The sequence below is a fragment of the Gymnogyps californianus genome, chromosome 14 (assembly GCF_018139145.2).
Source record: "Gymnogyps californianus isolate 813 chromosome 14, ASM1813914v2, whole genome shotgun sequence".
NCBI classification, from domain to species: domain Eukaryota; kingdom Metazoa; phylum Chordata; class Aves; order Accipitriformes; family Cathartidae; genus Gymnogyps; species Gymnogyps californianus.
Window position 1 is genome coordinate 15,927,399 of NC_059484.1, and position 27,880 is coordinate 15,955,278.

Here is a 27,880-nt window from a genome sequence, read left to right on the forward strand (position 1 = left end):
AATAGATTAGGTCTGTGATTATTATGATCTTAATAGTCCCCTATTAGGAATCTGCACCTGTTTTAATAGTCTAGACCCTACATTTTTCGCATGACATCTCTGTGTTGTTCAGGAGCAGTAACAAAGGTCTCTGATGTACCGATACCCAGTGGCCATGAGGACATCAACAGCAATAACAAGGACTTTATTAAAAGAGGGCAGAGGCCATGGAACTGTACAGGGGAAGAACGCAAAGGGCCTGTGAAGATTTATTTTAATTGAACTGCTATAACAGAAAGGTCGTTATTGTTTTAAATGGTGGGAAAAGTGTCCCGACTTTTAATCATGTTAAAATAGCAGAATCTTTATTTGTTTCATCTAACAGAAAGGCCATCTGCTCTTCACTGCCAAGAAAAGCATAGTGAATCCTATTATGGGGCGGGGGACAGCAAGAAATATGGGTAAAATGAAATACACTGGTGGAACACAACTTTATTCAGCCACTGACTAGTCATTTCAGCTATATTTTTTGTTCTTAGCTCTTTGGAACAGATTAGGAGAAAGAGGTACGCTTGTCTGGCTGTTTGTGCATGTGTTAGCAGTAAAAAAATGTTTTTTTCTGAATCTCTTTGACATCTCATCTTGTTTAATGATTTAAACTATCATAAATACAAGTACAACAATGAGGGAGAATTAACTTCATGTTTAGGAGGAAACGTATGGCCCAGCTGTCTTTGAAGACATTTTGGATGCAGATTCACTCAGTGTCGAACAGCTGCTTTTAATGGCAAAAAGACTTTTGCTTTTTTCAGATTTAAGTGCAGCACGGGAGAAACTGATGCAGAAACCTGCATCTCTCACAGGTAGTCGTGTAGCAGACTGCGCAAACCTCTGCCAGATTGCATCATCCAACAAAGGATTATAGAGGCCCCCTCATCAAAGTGAATGATCTGTTATTTTTAAGACTGTCTCCTAATGATGACACATGGGTGCTTTATGATTCAGCAGTTTCCAAATGATCACATAGCCTTTGAAAGGGGATAAGCATTGATGATTTATGGGGTACCATATTGCATTCTGTGATGTATGCAAGGAAGAAGAGAGAGCCAACGCTATTAAAAGTGCTGTTCACAAAGTCAGCGACTAAACTGTTAGAGCTGAACACACACAATTTGGGTCATTTTATTTTTCAGCTAAGGAAAGGTGCCACCTGTATTGCGAATCAAAGGAAACAGGGGATGTGGTGTATATGAAAAGGATGGTACACGATGGGACCCGCTGCTCCTACAAAGACGCTTACAGCATCTGCGTGCGGGGTGACTGCTTGGTAAGCTTTTGATGGCTTGTTTCAGAGCTTAGTGTTGTGAAAACAGTTAAAATGGCAGCTTGAGTGTTCCTCTCCAAGAATGACTATTTAAGTAAGTATAATAACGCTTTGGACAAGAAGGAGATTTCATTAGGATTACTGTCACAATATTATGTGTGATATTCACAGTTACCATCACATTGCATGTGACTCAATTCCAACAGCGCCTACCTACACAAGTAATATTTAATGCAGTATTTTAAGATGAACTGTTACGATTAGTTTTCAATGAAAGCTTTTCCTGCTGAGGTTTAGTGGGGGTGGAATGTACAATGAAATAGGAACATGCAGCAGCTTTCAAGGAAAGTGGTGTTAAGATAGGGCTGATGTGCATTCTCTCTGTATTTGATCATGCTATTTTTAAAAAATCAATGACAGTTCCTCTATCCTGGGATCTGCCGCAGGTCATCTTTCAACGGAGTTAGAGGCTCTGACTTAGCAAAGCACTGGTGGAGGTGCTTATCCTCACATAGATGCCTTGATTCTCCTGGAATTTAAGCATCTGCTTTAAGATAAGCTGAGGCTTAAGAGCTTTTCCTTAGCTGTGCTGCTTTCCTTCAGTAAGAGAACCACTGTGAAGCATAATATAAAAATATAATCACCTGATTGACAGCTATTATAGGAACTGGAAGTATTAAAATCTGCTTAGATGTTGAACTTCCAGGAAAATACTACAATTCGTACTTCTTTGCTGAAGCAGAAGTCTGGGTTTTGATATCTGAAGTGAAGGCTCATTTGAATTGAAGCGTGGGTAAGTAAGAATGACTGTTTTTCTCTTTTGTGCACAGAAAGTTGGGTGCGACAGGGTCATAGGTTCCACAAAGCAGGAAGATAAGTGTGGTGTTTGTGGAGGAGATAATTCCCACTGCAAAGTGGTGAAAGGAACATTTTCAAGAGTACCAAAGAAACAAGGTCAGTGTATTCAGTGTGTTTTGTCCTGGGGAATTCACGGTATTTTTGTTTGATCTCTTCTGTTTCATGGAAAGCACCAGAGCAATCACGAATCATTTACAGCATCACTAATTCCAATAAGCTCTCTGGACTTTACTTTGAGATGTGTCTAGAATTTGAAAATACGACTTTTGTCCAGTGGTCAGTTAAGTCTGCTGATATCAGGGCCTGTGCACGCATAGAGGAGGGCTTCAGTGCTCCTTGTTGGAGAGCTATGGACTTATTTGTGCTGCTGATGTCACTCACCTGCTCTGCCTGAGTCACTGGAGTGCTGCAATAGTATGTCATCATCACTCGCTGTCACACAGGAGCTTGCATGATCTCTCTCTGTGGGTGCATATGGCACTCAAAGCCTGTTTTAGTCTGAAGCAAAGTCTGTTGATGATACTAAGGCATTTTTCTTCTGACCCAAAGCCCTTTGTCCCTGTTACGTTCTGGCACAGAAATAGGGATGGGAATGATGCTGGATTAGGTTCAGCTTGCTGTAATACACCCTGCTTTTAGAAAATAAGATTTATTTAAAAACCTAAGACAGACTCTTCCTGTTTGTGGCATACTAACCAGTTACTATCTTTTCAAATACTACAATAAAGGGCACATTAAGATGTTTGAAATTCCTGTTGGTGCGAGACATTTACTTATACAGGAAACAGACGCCACCAGTCATAATCTCGGTAAGTATGTAACAAGTAGGAAAATTTTCAGTCAGAATATTTTTTTCTGCTGTTTATTTTTGTCTCTGGAGCCTGACAATGTGCTTATGCATTTGTTTACCCATTATCCTCGCACACCACATACCTCCGTTAAGTACGTTAAATTAGGAAACTTGTTTGGCAATTTGGTTTCCCTGTGCTGTATTCCCCAGTGTCCTAGCCAGAAGATCCCTGCACTGGTGTGTGCATGTGTGAAAGCTGCTGGAAGAGGAGCTGAATTACATTATGGGGTGCAATGCATTATCTTCATGTGCATCTCTCGTAACGTGCTTTCCGTCCTCAGTCATTTCCCAGCTACATCCAAATCCGTTTCAGATTCTGCCCCATTGCTAACAGTATTGACACAAGGCTGCCCGATCAATCCTGCAGCTTAGAAAGTAATTGAAATCCGCTCCTCGCAGTGCCCTGTAATCAATGTGAAGCAGTGTCTAGTAGGCTGCTATTAATTGGAAGTAGATTCACAGCGAATGGCCTGCTAATTGTATCGTGAGTCATCCCAGCTTCTCACCAGCAAACGCTTCCCTTGCTGCTCAGTGCAGCCTGGCCCCGTGGATCAGGAAAGCGATCGCTCGCTGATTCAGACAAGGTTCTTCTTTTGGTGTGCGGTAAGCGATACACAGCGGACATGAACAGCTTGCTCTCTGTCAAGGCCAGTGCTGAGGGAGCAGGATGCTCAGGTAGCTGCTAGAGAGAGAAGGGAGTTAAAATATGGTGTTAAATAACAAACAGTCCCTGCTTCTTCTAACGAGGAGAGCAAATTTTCCATCTCAGGAGAAAACCAAGAGTTCTAATACAAAGGTGGCTGAAGTCTCTCCGGGTGAAGGATGGGGCATTGATGACAGCTGAACCGGAGGAATCAGGCGCTGTGTGCAATGGCAGGCGCCTGCAAAGCAACAGGAGCTTAAACAGGGCTGTGTCGGTGTCAGGGCTGGATCTGAGCAGGAGAATTAATACAGTTTCTAGCGTCTGTCTCTCGCTATGGGGACCTGCTGGGGGTTAGCCCGGTAGCCTTTCTCTCATGGAGCAGTAACAGCCCCCTGAGCTGCCTTACAACACGTGAAAGAGCTGAGTAGCCGTGGGACCCCCACCAGCTGTAAAATTGGCTTGGATTTGGCCAGTGGATTCAGAAGTTGTTAGTCGGGAGCAGGCAGACGGACGCACGCAGTGCAGTCGTGCTGGCCTCATTTCTCTGGCAAGGCAGGCTATGAAAAAGAAAAAAAAGGATGATTGATGTTTCTGGAGCTAGGCAGGAAAGCGTTGGCAGTTCAGTGAAACACCTGAAAAAGTCTTTCCAAACCTGTGAGGGAACAGAGGGAAAATGCACACTGGCCTTTTCTGCTTCTTCCACTGGGACAAGAGCAGAACAAAACTCGGGATGAGAAGCGAACCTCTTGTATTCACTTTTTGTATGTTGTTCCTAGCAATTAAAAATCGTGAAACGGGGAAATTCATTCTAAGCGAAGACAACTACGTGCCAGACTCTAAAGTATTTATTGACATGGGTGTGGAGTGGGAATATCGGAATGACGATGATAGAGAAACCGTGCAGACCATGGGGCCGCTGCGTAATGGAATAGTTATTCTGGTAAGTCAAATGAAAACCATCTTCCACGGAACACAATGTCAGGGTTACAGAGCCATAATGTGCTATAATATATTTTAGATTCCTCTTGTGAGTTACAAGCAGACATCTGCTTCAATTATAAGACAATAGAAGATGTATTTTAATTCCTTTCTCCTAATTCATTGCTCTGTATGAGAGTTGTTATAACTCAGGGTTATGTGTCGAGCAACCAGCTCTCCTGATTATTTCCTTTGGATGGCGTAGCAAACGGCCACTCTGTAAAGGCTCTCCAGCTTACGTATATCTGACATGTGAGCATTAGTTAAAAAAAGGTCAAAATGGTTCGTATCAGATAGATCTAATAGCTCCTCCTCCCGTCCATGTTTTGAAAACGTATCCTGCAAAGGCAGATGCAGGATTCTTGTGCTTCCAGGCTCACTTTGTCAGAGCACAGCCGGTTCTGCAGTTCCCAAACCCACCCAACTATTCTTTTTTCATTGCAAACCAGCAAACGGTAGACTACAATGAGTAGGGGTAGGTTGATTCAGAATCCCTCTGAAAGCAGCTGTAATGTGTTGATCTATACCAGCTGAACGTCAAAGGAGGAATAAATATTATGTTTTCAAAGGACCAATATTTTGCACTTTATTCTCATTGAGTTCCATTTTCTTGCATTTGTCTTAGTGCAGTGTGATAGCAAAAACTCTTTCTAAATAGTTTATATTTCTGTCAGGATAAAGTAACAAGCTTCACAGAATTCCCAGGATTATCATAAGAATATTTGTGTTTTATCAGAAATATAAGCAATTTTCTTCACCCCTTTCAGTTATCTGTGCATTTGAATTTGCCTTGTCTTTTAGTGGAACTATCCATTATCATTTTAGTACAACATTTCCTTCCTTTGTGATGGGATATGGAAAAAATTTAGTATCGTGAAGTCAGTCCAATGCTGGCAAGAAAAATCAGTCTAAATCAACAACAGTCTTTCTTAATATGCAGTTTAGAAACTCTGTGTCATAAGGATAGAGATACTTTTTCATGAGGGGAAAAAAAATGTGTTGAGTGCAGCTAAAAGGTTTAAATCCCTCCGGGGATGTTTTTATATCTGAGCCATGATGATTGCTATTTCACGTCATCTCACATAGCTTCTGATATCAGTCTTTCATATCTTTTTTCCCTACATCTGTTTTGCTTGCTAGGTGATACCTCACGGTGGTGCCAAGATATCTTTGACTTACAAGTACATGATCCATGAAGATTCCTTGAATGTAGATAGCAATAATGTTTTGGAAGAGGACTCGGTGTCATATGAATGGGCTTTGAAAAAATGGTCCCAATGTTCAAAACCTTGTGGAGGAGGTAAAAACAAAACCCCAGAGCATTCAAAATTGATTAAGAGAAAACTGAAAGAATGAACTCTACATGTGGAATTCATTGCCACAAGACATTAGGGAGACCAGGAGTATGGGAGGGTTTTATTTAAGTTAAGAAATAGGTAAATAAATAGTGAAAAATCTGACTTAAATGGTTCTGCGGGCAGATCTGGGGTGGCTCATTTCTGATTTATGTTTATGAAACTGAAAAATTGTACAGAAGTGCAAGATTTGGATGAGGGTCTCCAAACTGTGAGGGTGCCAAACCTCAAGGTGCCACGGGGCAGCCCTTAGTAAATCTGCACCCTGTGATGTGGACCTTGCAAGGTAAGACCCCTGCTTTTGGGGCCAGAAGTATACCCTGATGCTGTTCACCAGGCTGATGGTCAGGTTGCAGCGCTGGAGTGTGGCTGTGCAGGTTTGCAGAACGTTTTTGAAATGCTAGATTTTGTTGTTCTTCTCATTATAGCCTGTAGTGAAAAATAAAGGGGATGAGCAATTCTGGGTGCTAAATCTACATGAATAATTGTTTATTCGGTGCAATTTACAGTTCCTTTTGTAGTGTGTTCACCTGTAGTTCTAACTGCAACCTTTGACAGTGTATGTGCAGTTTGTTTGAAACCTGAGTCCTGTGTAAGATCTACCAGTACTGAAAATAAGAGGAGTGTCTTTCTTCAGGCTACCAATTCACAAAATACGGCTGCCGGAGGAAGACAGACCATAAGATGGTTCATCGGAGTTACTGCGAGTTGATTCAAAAGCCTAAGCCCATTCGCAGGGTGTGCAACCTCCAGGAGTGCTCCCAGCCCATGTAAGCATCGCTGCTTGGCGGCAGCTGCGATAGGCATTATACCCAGTTAGCACTTGTCACCTGAAAGAAGGTGACTTAAGCTTGATCTCTGCTTTTCCAACTTGATACATGGCTGCTGGGACTTGGGGGCTCTTAAGTACCTCTGTGCATCATTGCAGAGACCCAGGACTGTGAGGATGTGATGCTATATTCTGCTTGTAGACATACTATTTCTGGGACTGCTGGTTCCTATTACTTCTGAAGTAAGTTGGATTAGAAAAGAAGTGCTGTCTGGATCCAGACATTTGTGTTCAGGCCATCTTGAGGTAATAAAAAATAGACATAAATTCGATTTATACCAGTTGATTTTACACAGTGTGAATTAACTATGTAAGAACAAATTTACAGAGTGCTACATAAAAAAAGCAATGTCATACAGCCTCTCAAATCCAAATCTTCCTAAAGTTCACAGCATATTTTTTGACATTTAAACACAGGGAAAAATATTTGACCTGTGAGATTTCTCTGGCTGCCCTTGTACAGCATGGTATGCCTGTTGTACCTTCATCTTTGCTATACTTAGTCAAGTGTTATAAATATTTTAATTCACATTTTACAGGTGCTTTTTTTGACTGGCAGCGAGTTACTCCTGCCACATGTAGGACTCTCATATTCTTCGTGTTGCTACTGCAACAAGAAAGGAGTATGTTGATCCCAGCTTTTGTCTCTGGGGACCAAGTCTAGATTCCAGGAAGCACAGCAAATAAGTAGAACATACCACACAATATTTCCTAACTTCCTTTCAAAAAAGATTTGAAAGAGAGAAAGGTCAAGAAACTGTGCCCCATAAACTCAGCATGGGTCAGGGTTTAACATTTATTTGTTGGAAAACTGAAGTAATGACCTAACCGTATCTCAGACTCACTGGAAAGGACTGTATTCTTCTTTCAGCTGCAAATATAATTGGACCCAGGTACCACAAAGACTCAATAGGATCCTAAATTGTACTTGGATTCCTGAATGTTTCAGTCACCTCTGTTTCCATAGAATGGCATCGGAGCATTTTGCACTTGTACATAGGAGAGGCAATTATTTGAGAGATTTTATGAAGCTGTGTGACACCCACTACACTAATATGCTGCTTCTTCACTGCTAGGAAAAAATCATCTTTGTCTCAGAAATCACCTTAGGATTCATGGCTTTGTGCTCCACAGCACTCGCCTTCCTCCACAGCTGTGTAATTTCAATAGGCTACAAAGAGAAAGTTGGGTGAAATTGCCACTTTACTTTTTGTTTAACTCGAGCGTTTAGTGCATTGCCTTGTGCCCATGCTGTTTCTTGACTATTTCTAAACCCAGGATTTTGAGTACTTTAGGACAACTGCTTCAAACTCAGGATATTTCTTCAGACTATATATATTTTTTGGTTAAGTTTATCCCGTGAATACTGTTTACATTGAACAATATTTCCTTCTTGCAGATCTCTGCATTCTGTAAATATTTATAGACTGCTGTCTATCTTCACTTACTTGATTATAACCAAGCTTTCAGTAGTCTACATAAATTTCCTCTGGTCCTGTCTGTCCTTGTTGCTCTTCTCTAAGTTCCTTACAATTTGTAGCTGTAATTCTTGAGCCAGTTTGGATGATAAGCGACGTTTTCAACTATGCCACATTACAAACCACAGGTTTCATTTTTCAGTGGCCAAACTGATTTACACATTATGAACTCAGACCTTCTGATTTCCAGTGGAGTGTTGCCTTCCCCAAAACCAAACATCTTTGATGCTGAGGACCTCCATTTGCCCAAGCTCAGGACACACAGCACTGACGGTGTAGCTGGGTTTGCCAGTGCTTCAGCAGATGGTGTCTAGCATGGCCAGGAATGTGGGCCATGGACTACCCAGATATGGGCCAGGCTGGAGCTGCATTTCTAGCCCAGATGTTTTGGATTCACTCCTGTGGGAACCAGCTGTGGGGATGGCTGGTGCATGCTACAGTATGAGACAAGGCACAGCTCATGCGCCAAGACCTGGGAAGCTCAGCAGCACCCTTGGGTGGCTGCTTTTGACATAAAAACTACCGTGTTTTTATGTGCAGTCTTGGAAGGACCAGCTTAAAATCAAAGCAAATGAAGCAAAGTAAGAATAATGCTTATCTCAGAGATAATGAGAAAGAGTAATTTTAAAGATCTGGGTCTTATTACTGATTTTTCAGGGACACGGTCAAATAACCCTCACCATAACTGCTTATGGTTTTTCATATCTTCTTCTTTTTCCATATCAGAACTAGTATTAACGTCCTGTTAAACCTGTGTTTAAGAGTTACAGTTCAACAGACAGTTTGAACTCACCTAATTTAGGAGAGAGAGAATTTTACTCAACTTACTCTCTTTTCACTAACCCAGATGGGTTACAGGAGAATGGGAGCCCTGCAGCAAAAGTTGTGGGAAAACAGGATATCAAGTAAGATCTGTCCGATGTATCCAACCCCTACACGATAACACAAATCGGTCTGTTCATACCAAGTACTGCAACAACGACCGTCCAGAAGGCAGGAGGCCTTGCAACCGGGAGCTTTGCCCAGCGCAGTGGAGAATAGGACCCTGGTCACAGGTCAGTCTCTTTCTGGAGGTCTCAAGCAACTCATTTCTTCTAATGCAGGGGGGAAATCTTGGCGTTTGTTCTGTGCTTTCTATTCAAATGCATTGACACAATAAACTAGTACCTACACAGAGGGTGTATTGCTTCCACTGCTACTAATGCCACAGAAAGTGAGTTAGATGGAGAGAGGGTGGTAGTGAAACAGCCAGTAAAGCCATCCTGCAGTGGTGCTGGATGATCCAGACCCCATGAGCCACCCATATAAGATGTCAGCATCGGGAAAGCTGACTTCTACCTGCTCTTTATTCTGCTCACAATCGTTTACCTGTTGACTTAAGCTGAGAGAACGGCAATTAATTCTTTTATCACTGTTTTATTTTCTTGCAAGAAGACTTTAAAGTCTTCAGACACTGTGATTAAGGGCACCTAAGGACGTTAGGTACCAACACTCGTGGAGATCCAAAAGCGCGAGCATCTTCCATGTAAAGGCCTTCAGCAGATTTAGCTGCTCAGCCTCATACGGTTCTGTCCGTAAACCAAAGGACAGAGTTTTTCACCTAGTGTACTATAGAAATACAGGGCACCTATACACAAACCTTTTTTGTTTGCCAGTGCTATGGGCAAAACAGGATTCAGTCACTCCCATAACAAGTGTCAGGAGCTGGGCATTTTGTACTTTCCATCCCTGGCTCTTTGGCTAACTCACTGTGTGAGCAAGAAATGCAATGCCACTGTGCACAGACTGTTTCTTGCTAAAGTATTTACTAGAGCAATAAGAAGCTCCACCTATTCATATTTGCAAACCTTTGCAGTCATCAAAAGGCAAGAAATGTGAGTATTGCAACATTAAATTGTTCTTATAAGTCTGATACACGGGATCCTTACAGTTCGTCTCAGCATTTCTCCATTAAATTGTTTAAAAAACGTGGCTGCATCTGGAGATACAACATTTTATTTTGGAACTGTACCATGCAAATAAGCACAAACAATTTTTGTCCTCGCTGGGTTGAATAGGTGTCACAATCAATGCCGTCCCTGATGCACACTGTGAATAGATGCCTCACATTTACAGTTGTTTCTTTATTGCTCAGACCATAAGCTCTTTCTTGGAGCGTTTCACAATTACTGGTATACCACAAAAAGCAGTGGTTCTCCCTCTTGCTTGGTTACTGTAGGTACTGCGGTGGTTCAAATAATGTACCGTGTCAGCTCAAATCAAGGGCAGTGGTTTAAAATTTAAAAACTAATTTCTAATCCATTGTTTCCAAAGGGTGGCTGGGGGTCTAACTGGTGCATCTCCTTTCAGTGCTCTGTCAGCTGTGGCAATGGTACGCAGGATCGCCCGGTCCTGTGCCGGACCAGGGACAATGCTATCGGCCTTTGTAAAGAAAATAAACCAGAGACCGTAAGGATTTGCAGACTACCTCCATGTCCAAGTAAGTGCTTGTCTTCTCTAGCATATATTACTTGCTGAAGAAAATTATGTTGATTGTATTTATTTGAAATGCCTTCATCGAATTTATACTTGTGTGCTACCTCTGCCTGGGGTGGCAGTTCTCCATAGCCCCGGTTTTGAGCAGACTTTCCAAATGTAGAGCTGTTGTGTGGCTGATGGGCTTCTTAGGCACGTGGTTGTTCTCTTCTCACGGTGGGGAGCGCTGCTTGCCCCAGGACAGCACGAGAGGCTGGGGCAGACCTCAGCACAGTGGTGATGGCTGGATCCGGCCAGCAGACGACAGCTCCCCTGGGTGAGAAGCACTGCCTAAGGCCTGCCCTGTGCCCCTGAGACGTGCTGGGCTTGGCGAGAGGCTGCTGGGTTGTGGCTAATCAAGGGCATCACGTACAAAGACGCCTCTTTGCTTTCCTTATCTCCAGTGACAGTTGCAGGCTTCTTTTCCATTCTGTCAAGCACAAGTTATCTTCAGGGGTTATCTAACTCAATTTCTTTAAGCTATAATAAATTTGTTCCTACTTAATCCAGGACACTAATGCCTTTATCCTTGTTAGCTTTTCAGCTGTTTGCAGATGATACTTGTGAGATTATTTTACACATTCCTATTATTAATTCATATTTTTCTTTTATTCCTGATGTATTTCTCAGGGTAGCTTTTGATTCCTAATTAATTTGAACCAAGCTGTCAATTATGGTCTCCAATACAAAGATTTTAAAGAGGCAATCTAACTAAACTAGTCTGGATGTATCTTAGGACATAACGCTGCTGTGAGAACTACTGCCGAAGAACTGGCCTTCAGCCTTTCAGTGTTGGCTGTCAAGTGCTGGGCACAAGTTGTAGCAAACTGGCAAAACAGCACCCTCTGCCCAAACCTACACAGCCTGGTCATAATCCTGCCCCGGGCTCCTTCACCATCAGAGCCCGCTCACTCTCTTAGCTTATCCACTTCTGACAGGCCAACTACTTAATGCTAACATATGTTGTGTTACATCTTTTTTTTCCTCTATTCAAGGAAACGTTTCTGATCCTTCAAAGAAAACCTACATGATACAATGGCTGTCAAGACCTGATCCAGACTACCCCATCCAGAAAATATCTTCAAGTAAAAGACCCATTTATAACTCTGCCTTTGCCCTTAAATGCATGCCACATCGAATGTGGACTTTGCCTTTTGCTCTCTTCTTCTCTCTATGCGGAAAGTTCCCTTGACTTCGCCAAGTTTAAATCTTGGGCTGAATCTTTTTTTCACACCAGGCACTTGGTGCTCGGTGTCTTTCTTCTCTGGAGCTTGCGTAGCACTGGTGGTGGAGGTCTTGAAGTGTTGGATGTGTGAAGTTGGATCTCCACAGTATGTTGCAGTCCTCTGAAAGGGAGCTGGGATCGGTTTGCTTGTTGCTTGGTGATGGTGAAAAAAGGCTCTTACTGGTTCATGATGTTCAGTTTGATAGCAAAACTGAGAACTTATTGTGAATGTGATCACATCACAATAATGACACCTTGTAGTGCTAAAGTTCTCCTTTATCTAAAAATGCTAAATCTCATAACTCTCTAGTTTCAGTTCGCTGACAGGGTAGTCTGATGAGTGAAAGAATTTTTTCATTCCATTTTCCTTTGCGGTGCCATTGCTTTACTCACCCTTGCTGCTCATTTTTTACTCCCGACCCTCACATTTATGTTTGTAACCCATGGAGGGCTCACTGGGAAGCAGAAGCTCCGTTTCTGTCGGTACTTTCTGTGCTGCTATGACGCCGTCCGCTCTTGCCAAACTCCTGGTGGTGGTTTGAAATACTTTTCCTTGAGAAAAGCTGCATTCATTTTTCCCGTCGCACAATTTTTGCCAGTTTTGCATACTTTCACTTTAGAAACAAAACCGAAGCGGAACAGGCATGGTCCATGTTGAAGGTTGCGTGGTGGTGTTTTTCTTAACCTGGCGGAGGCAATATGATGTTTTCATTGACTACGATGTCTCCAGCTGCTCAGCACGGAGCTGTTTATACTCATTACATCTTTGGTCTTTTTTCACCATGTGCATGTCTGACTTGACTGGTACGGTTGTATGTGTGCGTGTGTGTGTATGCTCTATAGATGTGTCAACTGGCAAACATAACAGTGTGAACTACTACAGAATTACCTCAATTTTTATTGCTTTTTTGCTTAGAAGAAGAATTTTAGAAAAATGCCTTAATGTTGAAATGTAAATGGCATTAATTTACCAGATCCAGCTTTAAATATAAACAGTACACTGGTACCTTGAGTTAATCTTCATATGGAGTGTTTTTACTTGAAAGATAACTATTAGAAGGCAGTCAATTTAATCCGAGGTTAATTTGCACAGTGCATATCCATATCTTCATCAAGACAGGATCGTGACCTGACTTACTGAAATTTAACCGGCATTCTTGCTTCACCTTCCGTGTTTGTGTTGAAAATTTGGAATTCACAAGTCATGAACCTGTTTGTGACAGTCAGTACCAATAGTAGAAGCGTATCAACTTTAAAACCGCAGTCTTGGAGCAAATTACTACCTTATTGCATTGATCACATTCTTTGGAAAAGTGGCATTTTTGAATCTTTGGGTCGTCAACAGTGTAGCACTTCGAACTTGTCATTATCATGTGATCACATATTTAAATTTTGCTGTTAATATGATAATTTCCTGAAACATGTTAACAATATACATGACAAGGTGAAAAAGCAAAGACACGTATCTGGCACTGAATACTGTTATGTAAAATAATTGGTGTTTAACTGTATAAATATATTCATGACTGTTACCTTTAAATAGACAATGTTTAGTGATGTTTCAAGAGATGGGTGGCTATAGAGAATGGTGCAATAAGGTATCTGGGCATTGTGCACTATGTCTATATGCACTTTGGTTTATCAGGGATATTTTATTAGTGTTTTGTATGTATTTAACATAATATTAAAGATGTGCCAATTCAGTTTGCTTTTCAATATTTTTTTATGAGACTAATGTGTACCAAAGTGACTGTGAAACTGATTTATTTTTTTCTTACTGATGTTTTGAAGATATACTTCCAGTCTGTCATGCATACTGCAAGTAAAAATAAATAAAAGTTCAGCAAATCTGGATATTTTGGTTTTGATAGAGGATAAAAATTTCATTCTGACATTCATAAGTTACAGAGTTTATTTATATAACTTATCAGATGTCACTAAACATATTACATAATGCAGTTTTATTTTCATGTATATTTAAGCTTGACATCACGTATTTTTGATAGGAAAAAAGGCATTTTTCTAAAGGTGCTTTTAGTGATTCTTACAAAGCCAAGAACAGATCTGCCTTGTTGAAACTACATTTAAATGTTATACCTGTTGGCTTTTATTTTGCAAGCCATTTGGAGAAGCTTGCATTAAGGTCATGCAACACAAGGCAAAATGTTCAAAGGGGACTCTACATGGTATGTAAAAATAGATATAAAGCTGTATGGGCACATGCAGTCCTTTGTATAGAGTTGTGCATGCAGATATGAACAGTTCCAGCTTTTAAAGACTGGTTTGAAAATGTCTCCAAAACCAAGGTACTATTCTTAGGTTCCTAAGGAAGGAGTTGTTCTCTATTTCCAGCAGCATCTCAGTTTAGCATTTGAAAAATATGAAAATGAATTGACACATTTGAAAATAGGAACCAGAATTTTGCTTTTCTGCAACAAATGCAACAATCGGGGCATAAATACAATGCAAGGAAGGTGTTTCCACCTTCCTCAGCCAACACTAGTATTGTAAAGCAGCAGCAACAGTTATCAGTTTATTTTAGACTGGTATGTTTGCCAATTAAACACCTATAATGCCCTATTTTGTTAACTGAGGATGAGTGAAGAGGCGACACCTACGCTTACTGAGTTCACTTGATATCTCTGAATCTGCTCTGGTTCTCTTCTTTGCTGTAAGGTTGCTGACAGGGTAAGTCAGTGTTCGTAGCAGGATGGTGAAATACGAGCTCCAGTAACACGCTGACTTGAGCACGCTGTCTGCCATCGGCTATGCTCTAAATAAAGGCGAGTAATTGGAGTTACTCATCCTTTACTGTAAGAGTAGGTGGAAATGTAGTAAGAGCAGGGAGAGAGGCAGAAGTGATTTCATCTCTGTCTCAGCACTCTGGTCACAGAGAAAATGTTTTGTTAGTATTATGCCAAGTGTTGGTCAGTCTGCCCTTCTCCTCAGCCCTCTCCTCTCCTACAAGCCCTCTGACTCCTCTTTGTTTCAGCATGGGCTGTGTATTGGGATTTTTCCTGGTAGTTCCTGGCTCCATCACTTCAGCCTGGAGGCACAGGAGCTGTAGAGTGTGTATGTAGGACAGACGACAGGTAGCTTTCTCTCCCAAGGAGCCTGCTAACCCCTCACCATCCATCACCACCAATTCATATGGTCCTCTACCTCCTCTGAGCAGAAATCACAAGGGCTTGAGTAATCTCTGAGTAGGCTTCTGTTTATGTTTCTCAGACAGTAATACAGTTTGACCAGTTCACCTTTAATGCCTTAGCATACATTTTGCCACCTGTATTTCAGCAAGATCAGTATCTGCCGTAACACCTCTATTAAGTGCAGATTGTCGTAAGAGCTATTGACAGCTTAAAACCTATTGATTATCATTCTTTCTCTTTTATTACAGTTTTCCAGTCAGTGACACAAAAATTGGGACTTGTTACTGAGTCTCCCAGTCATTAATGGACTGGCTTGGCTCCATCGCACTGGAGTTTGTTCTGAAAAATATCAGCTCCCTTCTAGGAGGAGGAGAAAAGCCTTATGCTAAATGCACCACTTTTCTCTCGAGCAAGGGACATGCTGAGGCAATGCTGCTGTTTTCAGAATAGAGGTACCTGGCAAAAATACCACTCCAGTGGGAGATGGATTCATTCTGAGAGTTACATGGTACACATTGAAATAAGACTTGACTTTCTTCAGACAGTCCAGATAAATATAAATTATCCTTGACCGTGGTTAGTCACTGTTAGATTGCAGAAAAGCATTAAAAGGAGTGAAGGGGGGAAAAAAGATTTCTCAATATAAACCTTGATGACTTTCTGGGGGTTTAATGTAGCTTTAGCAACAACACAGTACTATCAGTGTGTTTTGAACTCTAAGCCAAGGCAGGAAGATAATTCATCGTGGCTGCACAGTCTTCAGGGTAGCAATTCCAGAATGCGAAGCCAAAAATTAGAGTGTTACGGTCTATAGCATGGATGGGGCTGGTACAAACAGTTCAGGTCAGCTTTTGCATCCCTTGAAGTGAGTTGAGTTTTAGGTTTAATATTAAGCTTGCTTCTGCTTATAGAAGGCTCATTTGCCAGTTTTCCATCCCACTTTAGATACCAAACCCTCTGCCCACTGCCAAAGCTTCAGCTGTGTTTCTTTTTCTGATTAACGTGAAGATGCTCTTTATTTATCTGTTCCCTTTTTCTCTTTCAGAAGATCATTGTCAAGGAGACAAGTCAATGTTTTGTCGCATGGAGGTTCTCTCTCGTTACTGCTCGATTCCCGGTTACAATAAGCTGTGTTGCAAGTCCTGTAATATGTACAGCAACATAACAGAGGACGACAATGTAACTGATTCTAACGTAAATAAGAATAATGTCATTGAGGAGGAGCTCCTGACAACCCCCAGCCCTCCCATGGGAGTGTCCACCACACAGTCTGCCACCAGCCCTCCTCTTGTTTCCAAAACACATGCACCTCCTTCCAGTGCAACTGAGGAGCACCCAGAAATCAATGCGGTGGATGTTCCCTATAAAATCGATGGGTTGGATAACGAAGTATCACAGCACAACATCATTACACGGAGGAGGATACCTTATGAAAGGACAAGGAATCAAAGAATTCAGGAGCTGATTGCTGAGAAAAGGAAAAAAGAGACTCTTAGGAAAATAAACTAAAATGGAAATAATGGCACAAACAACGTTTTTCTCTTATAGAGATGTTACCAACATCATAGTATTGCCCATATCATAGAGACTAAAAATGGGGAAAAATCAAAGTGGTGCTATGGCAGAGATGCCAAATTCTAAAGCCTACTATAAATGGAAATGACAGATTGTTTCATAAGCGCTAATCTGAACACTTTGACGGCTAGGTTTACAGGGTACGGTAGAGTATTAGTGCAATATCGTTACAGCATTTCACTGAATCCAAACAAACCGTAATACCTAGGCCAGGTTAGCAGGTTTCTTGTTTATGGGCTCTTAAGTCTTCTATGCCTGTGCAAAACTGCTTGGGAATAGTAATGGGAGTTACACTTAAGATGGAGGAAGACAGTCCCAAGACATAATAAATCCCTTTAACACTGACAAGCAGGTGGTCAGCAATCCTGTGATGCTTCTGTGCATTGCATAAACCTGGGCACGAACTCAGCCCCCGGTTCAGGAAGGTACTTAAGGACATGCCAGACTAAGTTTAGCTGACTTTGGTAGAGCTGCTCCTGTGGTTACAGCTAGGCATGTGCTTACATAGCTTTCTTAACCGAGACTGCGTAAGAAAATACATGAAAATTCTGTAGCCATGTATTTATGTGTAAATTAAAAACTGGCAAACAGTAGTTTACATATTTCCATAAACAATTTCAAAGGATTCTCCTAAACTTCTGAATATGTGCAAGACATTTAGTAGGGTAGATCCGGCCAACTTGGACTGACAACATCCTAGTCTTTCTGTTTACAATTTGCCATATTTTTGATAGTCTTTAAGTTCCTGTAATGCAACAGCCTCAGTGATCTTTGTTGGTTGGTGCTTTTTTTATTGGTCTGATTTTTTTTCTACCCACATACTGTTTAACTTAAAGATGACTGGATTCTTGTTGCCTTTTCTTTGGTGCTTTGTTAAGAAAACTTTTTTTTTTTCCTCCCATAGGATGAGGTTATTTTGGAGGAAATAATTTTGTATTATCTTCCTTTCCTTAGGACAGCTTTATTGGTGCAGAAGTGAAAAATTGTTTGGTGTGCCCTTACGTATACATGTACATCCACACACACACATGTGTACTCACAGGTCTGCTAGAAACTTTAAGATGTGTAACCTGACAACCCTTTGAGTACTTCCTTCCCCCTCAGGGTCATCATGGTTTTCATAGGTCATTTTGAATTCCTGGTTGGAGATCAGAAGATGAATTCAGCTTGGCTCTAACACCGCAGGGACAAGGAGCGTGCACTGGTTCCTGCTGCGGGTGGCATCTGAGCAGTTTTTCTCCTGTCTCCTGGCTTGGACTCTTCCGTTTGTTTCCTCTTTGCTGGTAAACCTCCTGCAGAGCCCAGGGCTTCCCTGAAATCCTCCTTTTACCACTAGGTAGGTCTGATGGCTCCTAGTTCAGATTTTCCAGTCTGAGAGTAAGATTTCATCCTCCAGCCTGAGCTGGTCTTAGTTTGTAAGCAGCGCCAGTAATAAGCCTTTATATACAGTCACATAATTATTGGAAATGTGCTGAGTTTCCAGCAATGTGTCAGCTCTTCTGTGGCCCAGCTGCTGGCAAAGAGCTTCAGAAGCATTGCAAGGTGAACCACATGTGTCTTCCTGCGACCCTGCCTTCTGCCCTCCACCCTGCCTTCTGCCCTCGACCACCACGGCTGAATATGCTGCCCAGTCTCCTCTTCAAAACAAGCTGGTCCTGCTGGAAAGGAGGCAGGAGCCTGCAGGAACAGCAGCCTTTGCAGCACTGAGATGTTGAACTGTTCTGGCCTGAACGGTGGCCAGAAGTCTTTGAAGGACAAGACCTGGTTTAAGAAAAATACTTTATGGAGATACTAGCCAAAGCAGAGAAGGAATGTTTTCAGCTGGTGTCATGGTATCAAGCGTCTCTTCTTACAGAGGACCGGGGTGATACATTTGCGTGAGTGTTTAGGAGCAGCTCAGATAGATAGTACAGGGATGGGAGTTACACTGAAGACCATGAAGACCGGGAAGCATAACGGGCCTGGGAAAAGTCCAGAGCACTAGGAAACATCTCCTGGGCCAAGCAGACGTGGCTGCAGATGTGAAAGCAGCAGCCAGCGCAAGCAACAAAGTAATCCGTTCTGGTTTTGCAAAGTAAAACTAAAGCTCCACAGTTTGGCAGCATTGAGCAGTGGTTGGCTGGGGCAGCGGCAGGAGTCTCACCTCAGACTTTAACTCGTGAGACACTAAGCATTTTCCTGCAGTCAAAGGTTGCTTATCTTTAGTTGCCCACATGGTAGCCTTCGCTCGCCCCAGCCCTGCTCCATGGCCTGCCTGCCGTTACAGAGCCACAATGCCCGGGCAAGCCTGGCGCTGGCCCCAGGAGCCTTGTGCCAAGGGATTTGTGGTTGCCTACAGACAGGACAAGTTTTAGTAACAGCGTAGGGTCAGGTCACATCTGTGCAAAACAGAGCAATGTAGTAATGAGCACTGAAGGGAAAAAAAACCCCACCATGCTATTTATAAGCAAGGAAGACGTGTCTAAATCAACATCATTCCAGCTGCTGTGCCATGGAAGACACAAGCTGTAGCTGGGCTCCCAGCCTGTAGACAGTGAGTATTTCTTGCCTTCCACATTTCCTGTACACAGATGTAGTTAGTGTAAAACTCATCTTTTCCCCTTCAAGTTATTATCCTGCTTTTAGCTCTGTGGACAATAACAATAAACCACAACTCCCGGCTTTTTCATAGCCTAGCAGCACATCCAACCATATGATAAACTTAGGAAAAACCCTCACAAACCCAAGGGTAGAGAGGGGTTGGGGCTTGAAGTTACGCAGGTGGGGAGGTAGAAGTTTGCTGCCTGGATGGTACCAGCCTTACTCTCTGGGACTTTGTGGAGACCCATTTCTCTGACCTCCAGCAGCCTCAGATAACCCATCCAATAGATTCTGTTCTTCCTTAGCTTCTGGAATAGGCTCAGTCAACCAGGCAATGTGAAGAAATGCCACAGGAGGAAGTGCCCACAGCTCAAATGCTGTCTTACAAATAGCCTCTTCTGTCCAAAGGACTTCTAAGTTGTGTCCCAATAGCAAGTGGGGCAGGAATTTATTTGGCGCAACTTCAAGTGACCTCAGCACGAGGAAAGGCCTGTTCCTGTGTGGTGGCCCAACGTTTAAAAAGGACTGGGCTGTTCTGTGCTCAGCATTTCCAGCTGTATCGTCCAGCGGCCAGGACTGCTGTAGGCTGGGCAAGGTCAATTCGCAGGGGTTCGCTTGCTTACGCGCGGCATGGACACCCTGGCTGAACTTGCAAAGCTGGTTCAAAGTTCAGAAACTTGACCGCTTTGTTCTTTTTCTAGAGTGAGTCAGTTTGCAATCAAACAAACCAAAAGCATTTTTCCAGATAAGGTGGAAACTTCTGCTGCATCTTGGAGCAGGAGCAGCCTCCCAGAAGGCTGGTGTGGTGCTACGTTAGGTCTGGTGTTCATTAGGGACCCGATGCAATGCCTAGTGGCATCTGCATTTAGGAAGGGCTTGCTCCCTTCTCAGTCTTACCTTTTGGGAGGTTTAATTTGATTTATTTCTTGCTGGTTTTAATTCTACTGAATATTTCTCTAGCTGTTATTTGGGGAACACTGAAATGATATTTGAAGGAACAGCTTCAGTCTAGATTGCTCAAGATAGTGAGACGCTGATGGACACAGACTGGTCCATCTCCTTATGGAGCAGAGCCACCAGCTGCCTTCTCTTTACAGTCTTGCTGTATGTGGGGAAAAAAAAAGCCTCTTCAGACTAGGGAAGATGCCTTCTTTTCAAGCTGGCATGAGTTTTTCAGGTGTTTTTTTCAGCAGTTCCCCATGATGGTCGTTTCCGAAGAACATGTACCTCACTTCTACTGGAAAACACAGAGCAGAGCTCTAGTGATAAAGAAAAAGCAGCCCAAGGCAATAGGTGGGGTTTTGCTCTCAGCTGATCTCCGTTCCATGTCGTGCAGTGGAAATTTTGGTCATTTTTTGGTTGGTTGAACTTTTGACAAGTTTCCTCTTTTCCACAATGCTGTAATTGGGCAAGAGCATCATCGTAGTGTGTCTTCTGTAACCGTTTTGCTGTTGCCCAGGTACTGCGTTTTGAGACATGATGAGCAGAGAGGGGTATTTTAATGGAACCTAATCCCCAGAAACTAAAGCAGATTTATAAGTAAATATATTCCTGCAGAGACCATCTCGGAGAGCTGAGAGCTAAAGCAATGTGCTCCCGTTAAGCAATGCATTTTGTGATCTAACCATGCAAGTACACAGCTTTATAAATTGTCATTTTTCTGTTGGTCTAAACTTAAAATCCAAGTGACAGCCCCTCATGGGAAAAAAAAAAAAAGATCCCAAACCAATTCTGGTTCCTTTGACTCCAATCTACTGCCATTTTTTTCACCAACATTCCTTTAAAAATTTCTGTAATCTGTTATGAATGCATCACTTTTTATATTCATATATCCATTCAGTATTTAGAGTCTCACAACATCTCCATAGAATGCTTTCAGATATTTTAAGAATTCTAGAAATGGTGCTTTACCAGTACTCAAAGGGTTTTATGTTTTATTTTATTACGTAATGCATTTAATGTCTTATTTACTCACCTACAATGCACAGTATTAGCTATGTTCATCTGAATATCTATATGCAACTTCCATTCACTTACATATGCCTTAACAGAAATTGCAATAAATAGCCATTTCTTGTATATTAAAAATGTATATACAAATTAGAATCTTTAATTTTATAATTTATTAAATTCAGATGTCTGTGTTCTTTTGCAAAGTGTTTGACTTTTCCCTGTGCTTTTTTCATTGAAGTAACATTATGCAGAGATGCTGGAGGAGGAAGAACCAGCATCTTCAGACTCAAAACCAATTCAATTTCTAAAACTTTTATCGTAATGAAGTGGGATTGGGATACACTTGCTGCCAAAGTCCTACATCCTTGTTACAACGTCCGTTATCCAAGGCCAAATATCATGAAGTCACTGGACCAAAACCTCAGTTGATAACTGCACAGAAATTAATCAAACTCACTTAAACCTGCTTGAGGCGCTCAGCCTTTACATTTGGCTGAAATCCATCCTGGTCCATGTATAATCTCCCTAAAAGGCTCAGTTATTTGGGCTTCTGTTCAGGACTGATGAGCAAATTTCACTTTGCATGTCCTATTGATAAAATAATTGCTCCTTTCCATGAAATTCTTTTGTATACATTTCCCTGCCATATCCTGCATGCTCATAGCCAGGTTCCCTTTAAAGCATAATTGAATCTCTCCCATCTAATTGAAGTTTGTTGCTCGACGATTTGAAAGGTCCCCGCTTACCTTGATTATTCAGTTAGCACCATGCAGTGCATTCAAGTCCAACATGTTCTTTAATCACGTAACGAACCACCTCAGCATTTTCAATATGGAAAAGACATTTACTTACTTAAATGCCCTGATAAAACGGCAGGCCAGCCGAAACCTGGGTTTCATTTACTGTGACAATTCATATTGTATCTGATTTACAGCTGTGACAAGGGTTATATTTAAATGGCTTTTGCTTTCCCAACTCAAAGATTTTGAGATTTTTAGAGTGGCCATGGGAAAGGGTCTCACGTCCATACCCCAGACACGAGAAACACCCATGGTGGGGTCAAACACGTCCAACACGCCTCCCTCCTGCCCGGGTCTTCCTCTCTCTGTCTGAAATGCCTAAAGACAACAACTACAGGAGGCCATCTCTTCCTCTCCTGGCCTACATCAGCTTTTTAGCACCATCGCATCTATTCTTCAGACTTGGGCAACAACTGCTGCCCGCGTGGGAGCCCGGACAGACGTTCACGCACGTACACACGGCCCCGCGGGGTGGCTCTGGCCCCTCCAGGTGTCAGAGCTCCTGAGCATCATTTCCCTGGCGTGGGGGTGATGCCAAATGCAAAGGGAAGCGGCAGAATGTTTTTAACTTAAAAAAATCTACCTCATCTCTAAGGGGAAATATTGTGATCGTCCCCTGGGCCCTGCTGGGGGACTGTCACTGCTTCAGAAAGCCCGTGACAGCTTAACACCTCTTTCTCCAAGCGTATGTGAAGATGGAAGCAGGGTCCTGCCGTGGGGCTGGATGAGCCTGGGAAGCCGTGCTTTGGGAACAGTCCCGTGAGTGTTTGCTCCAGGAGCCTCGTCCAGCTGAAGGCGTTATGCCCCCAAAATCAAGTGGCCCCGCTCAGGTCTCATTGCAGATAACAACTTCCTTCTCGGAAGCCTGGCACTGCAGGGAGTGCAGGATCACAGCGGGTTAAACAGCACTGAGTGCATCACTAGCTGGGATTCATTTACCCAGCTCAGTGCAGTGTGTGCATTAAAGCAGAAGCTCTCTGGCAGTGGAAGGAAAGGAAACGCTATCCCAAAAGAGAGAAGCTGCAGGGAGAATGTTCTATCTCGTTCACATAGACAATGTTCGTACAGTATCCTACTCCCATGCATCCACAAACACCAAATACTGCTGTTTTGCCTGTTCCTGAACATGAAGCCATGCCTGGCTCTGTGCATCCCCACAAAAGCAAACCCACCATGTATGATAGATGCATCACTGGCAGCAAGTCATAAGCTAAATGCCCAAACCATGCATTGCACTGCAAAATGGGTCTCAACATTTGCAGCCTCTGTCTTCTGTGCCTGAGGACCCCATCCTGAAGAGGTGCTGAGAGGAGACCCCCACTGTCTTCATGGGAACCACTGCTCTGGCCTTGGAGGAAATAAAATTGGCCCGTGCGCTGCTGAGGCTGTAAGGGGGCTGGTGCTGGGCATTGTCAGGGGGATCAGCTTTTTGATACACATCATGAGTTAATTTATGGTGTGTGCATACACTCTCCTTCCTCATGTGCAAGGGGGTCCCTTGCTCGTGCACGGGCAGTGACAGGCGCTGCAGGATTACCCGGAGGGCAGCTGGTTTAACAAAGACAGGAGGAATGGGCTAGGGATGGAGTTTCCCAGCAGAGACCCCCTCCAAATAACACCGGTGAGAAGTAGCATGGGCAGAGCAAGGAGCCTGTGCTGGTAAACCAGAGCCTCCCTGGGCAAAGATTCATGTCTTGGGAGAAGGACTTACAGCTCGGTGGCGCAGCAGGTTGGCTCTGCTGAGCGCTCTCTGGAAAAAAAAAAAAAGCAAAGCAGTTCAAGGAGCAATTCCAGGCCAGGAAAGTGGTTATTCTCAATTACACCAGGCAGAATGTAGCTCCTCCAAAGTGCCGTGCAAATCTGACTGGCCCTTCACATGGCGGGGGGGGCACAGGGTGATTTCCAGCCACCCACCCACACAGAGGCTGCTGGCTCAACACTTGGCTTTGCTCACAGGGGTCAAAAAATGGTGCAGAGCCCTTCTGGGGGCTGAATGCCTGGAAATCCCACTGGAGCTGCCGGGGGTGTGTGCCTGTGGATGTGTGTGTGCACGCATTGCTCTCCTGTGCTCTCTCCCCCACCCTCCCTCCCCACCACCCTTCCACAATCCCTCCCTCATTAGCAGCTTTCCAAAGCTGAGCAGGGACTGAAGCGACGGAGCCACAGAACCACATCAAGTGCAAGCGCACTTCTAAAAACTCATTACAGCAAGAAGCAGAGCAGGATGACACATGTGGGAGAAACCTCATCATCATAGCTAATCTGCTGGGTTTTATGCTTCATCAGCAGAGTGCTCCCACCAGCCTTAGGTGATGAAATTGCCCTTTGCATCTGTGCTACCCCGAGCAGCGCTTGGGTTCCTGGCAGGCTGGCGATGGAGGATCCGCTCAGGCTGCTTTGCCTCTCCGGGTGCAGAGTTTCTAGTTGAGTTACCACTAGATGGTGGCACGGTACAAGAAGTACGATTATGAAACAGCCGCTGGACTTTGGTACCAGGGTGAAAAATCCCTCGATCTGGTGGGAAGGGCTCTCTGCATCCTGGGGTTGCAGTAAGGACCAGATGGAGCAAAACCCGCTCAGCTCAGTCCCCACTGCAGTGTCGATGTATTCGAAGATGCTGTTGTACTGCTGTCTGTGCCTTACCCGCAGCTGGGGGCTGAAGAATAAGCATGAAGCCTGCAGGAGAGAAACACAGACAGCAGCAGCAGTGGAGAAATAGAACCGTGATCAGCCCCGCCACCCAAACCACAGAAAATAGTTCAAGAATTCAGTTATTTTCTGGGAGTGCTATTTCTTAGGGCATCTAAACACAGCCCAGCTCCAGCTGATGACAGGAAGTTTAGAGGATAGTAACATTGCAGGGTTTTCCACTGACGGTTCTCATCAACTGGTCTTGCAATTTTTTTAATCAGGCAAAGCTCTTTTATTAAAGAAATGCAACAGTTATGGGCAGATGAACCTGTCTCAGGTGAGCCGGTAGCTTGGATTAGCAGCCAAATACTGAGCAGTTTGTAACAAATTATTTATTCAGCAAAATGGGGTCCGTTTTCTGTTTGCAAGTAACTGGGACATTCTTGCTGTTGTTTGTGATTAAAGAATCTCTCATGCAACAAAAGTCATTTACGGCAGGTTTACTCAAATTGTTTGGGTCCTTTGTGAGCTGTGCTGGGGGGTCTGTGGGACTGACTGGGACAGCTTCCAAAATAAAATTGATCTTCATATTTAAATGGTGGAGATCCCAGGGCCTGAAAAATGAAAGCTGAACTTCTGTGCAGTTGAGGTCTTCACAGCAAAGGGAAGCAAACACGGCTTTCATGGGAGCTGAGCAGCCACCTACTCTTCTGAATGGCACATTTGTACTCTAACCTTGGTCCGCCTGGGTTTATTTTCAGCACAAGGAGAGGTGGATCAGTAGCACAGCATGTTTAGACCCCTTTTCCCTGCCAGCACTGCCAGAAGGGGTTTGGAAAGGAGCTATGCAAGTGAAGTGCAATTCTTCTGCAAGGCCTGACCGGCAGGAAACAGCTTGTTGCTTGTAATACGTAACAGCATTTGCACGGCTCGCTGCTTCCCTTGGTACAGATTTCTCTGATTTTCTGGCCACTGCTGGTGACCCAGGGCCACCCTGACAGGTTTTGGCTTCAGGCAGCCGCTGCAAGCGACTCGGCACCCCGGGCTGCTGGTGGCATGGGCGTTTTCGTGGGACCCCGGGTAGGAGAAGGCTTTCAAGTGATGGCAGCACAGTGTCCTCAGCCAGCCCTGCCACGATCGACAGCGCTCAGCGTTCCAGCCTCTTCGTGGGGCACGTCCAAAAGGGACGAATCTGCGTCAGCGTTCAGGCACTTTGGGATGGTCAGGTGCTTTGTTGGGGTCTGGATGTGCATTTCTATAATCTAAAATGATGTACGGAAAAAAGCATGCATACAAAGATATAATGTAACCTAATGCAGACCAGTAATAATATAAATTTTAAAATATTTATATTATTTCAAAAAAATATCCTAGGCTGGATTCCCTGGGGAAGTTGCCAGTGAGCAGCCACCACGGTTTGCACTTTCTGAGACTTCAAAGTACTTTAAAAGAAGTCCACACCAGCACAGAGCTCTCTGCCAGCCGTGGGCAGCCAGCGCTGATGCGAGCTGGGCTGACGAACCCGTGACACAGGCATGGCCTAGAAACTCCCAGTGAAGGCTCCCTGGAGTCATTTTCCGAGCTTAATTGAAATCCCAAGGAAACTAAGTGCCTAAATCACTCTGAGCCTTTTCAAAGCCTCCCGAAAAGACTCGACCTGTGTTCCCAGCTGGATGGAGAGCTCAGCTCCTGCAAACAAGCCTTGTGCTAAATGCGATGGGCTGCAGTAACCCAGCCCTCGCAGCAACCAGTTCCTCGCTTGCAAAAGACCAAGAAATACCTGGTAGTTTCCAGAAAATCTGTGTGCATCAATAACGGTGTTTGTACAAGTGGCTGCCATCAGTTACTGTGTGAGGTGCAGTCAAGGCAACAGCTGTGGGTGCAACATTTCCAACCCAGCTCCGTCTAGTTAATATGAAAACAGCTCATTAATGTTTCACGGGAATATCTTTGCTGCGTACCGTAGCGGCTGCTTCCTGTAATGCACGGGAGGTTAACAGGCTGGGGGATATAATTAGAGAACACAAATCATCTGGAATCTGGCACAAATCGGGTCAAACCGTTTTCCGTTCCTGAGCTTTTAATGAACAAACATGCAAGAGAGAAGCAGCTCTCTGCAACGAGGTGTGGAGGTGCTCAGGGTCACGCTAACCCCGTACCCCATCCCTGGCAAGAGCTGATGCTACAGCAAAGCCCGGCACTAACGCTGCTCCCTTCCCGATGCTCTGTGACATGTTTTTAGATACCGGCTCGCAGCACAGGAGCAGGGTGGCGGCATTGCCCAGCCACGCACTAGTCACAGTATTTGCTAGTTTACCAAAAAGTCTCATTTCTGCAGGCAGGAGTGCGGCAGGACCGCGTGCGCGGGCCGATGGCCGTCCGTCCCTTTGCGGGGCGATGGCCGTCCCTTTGCGGGGCGGGTGCCTTTGGGTGCTGCGGCTGCTCCAGGGGGAGGAGAGGGCAGAGATGAGTAGAGGCAGAGAGATGCCAAGCAGGGTAAAAACTGCTTAATAAAAAGAAAAAAAAAGGTGAAAACCCCGTGAATTTACAGTTCTACCCGTTACTGGGAAAGCTTGAAACTGGTACCCTAAATGTCCCTCGGAGACCTTGTAATCAGAAAGTGAAGGGAATGGACCTTCAGTTTAGTGTCTTTTTGACCCGATTTTGGCAGCAGGTACAGCCTCCCGGTGCGGGAGCTCGAAAACTGGGATTTCTTTCAAACCAGGATTTTGCTACCGCAGCCCAGGGCAGTGATGCCTGCATCCCAGTGCCCAGGGCTCAGCTGTGTCCCCGCAGGCATGAGCAGAGCAGCAATGTGGCATCATTGGGCTGTCACATCGGTGTCACCAGGTCTGACCTGCATCCACCCAGTCAGGTCAACAGGAATGCCCAGCTCCCTGGCACCCGTGGGGGTATCAGTTTGCCAAACCAGGCTGGAGGGGCTTTTACTCTTTCACCTTTTCTGTACAGATTCATTACTTTGGAAAGCATAAAGTGATTTTCCCCCCCGCAAATAAATATTCCTTGCAATATTCCAAAGCAAAAGTTATTTATGAAGCAGCCTTGGCAGCACTGGTGCCCCATCAGGTGGACATTGGCTTTAGCCAGCACTGCTGGTGCCGTCCCAGAGCCCCCATTTGGCATTAAGAATATTTTTCC

The 27,880-nt window shown here is 43.8% G+C and overlaps 1 protein-coding gene across 1 annotated transcript in view; it reads left to right on the plus strand.

Moving 5' to 3' along the window:
- Positions 1-21,487, plus strand: part of ADAMTS2 (ADAM metallopeptidase with thrombospondin type 1 motif 2) — a 191,091-nt gene extending 169,604 nt beyond the window's left edge. Inside the window, exons 13-22 of the mRNA XM_050905562.1 lie at positions 1,173-1,306; positions 2,134-2,257; positions 2,890-2,970; positions 4,431-4,594; positions 5,773-5,932; positions 6,625-6,757; positions 9,142-9,349; positions 10,644-10,773; positions 11,804-11,893; positions 16,228-21,487. Coding sequence (XP_050761519.1) covers positions 1,173-1,306; positions 2,134-2,257; positions 2,890-2,970; positions 4,431-4,594; positions 5,773-5,932; positions 6,625-6,757; positions 9,142-9,349; positions 10,644-10,773; positions 11,804-11,893; positions 16,228-16,691 — 1,688 coding nt within the window. The 3' untranslated portion in view covers positions 16,692-21,487. The remainder of the gene's footprint in view (positions 1-1,172; positions 1,307-2,133; positions 2,258-2,889; positions 2,971-4,430; positions 4,595-5,772; positions 5,933-6,624; positions 6,758-9,141; positions 9,350-10,643; positions 10,774-11,803; positions 11,894-16,227) is intronic.
- Positions 21,488-27,880: the final 6,393 nt, after the last annotated feature.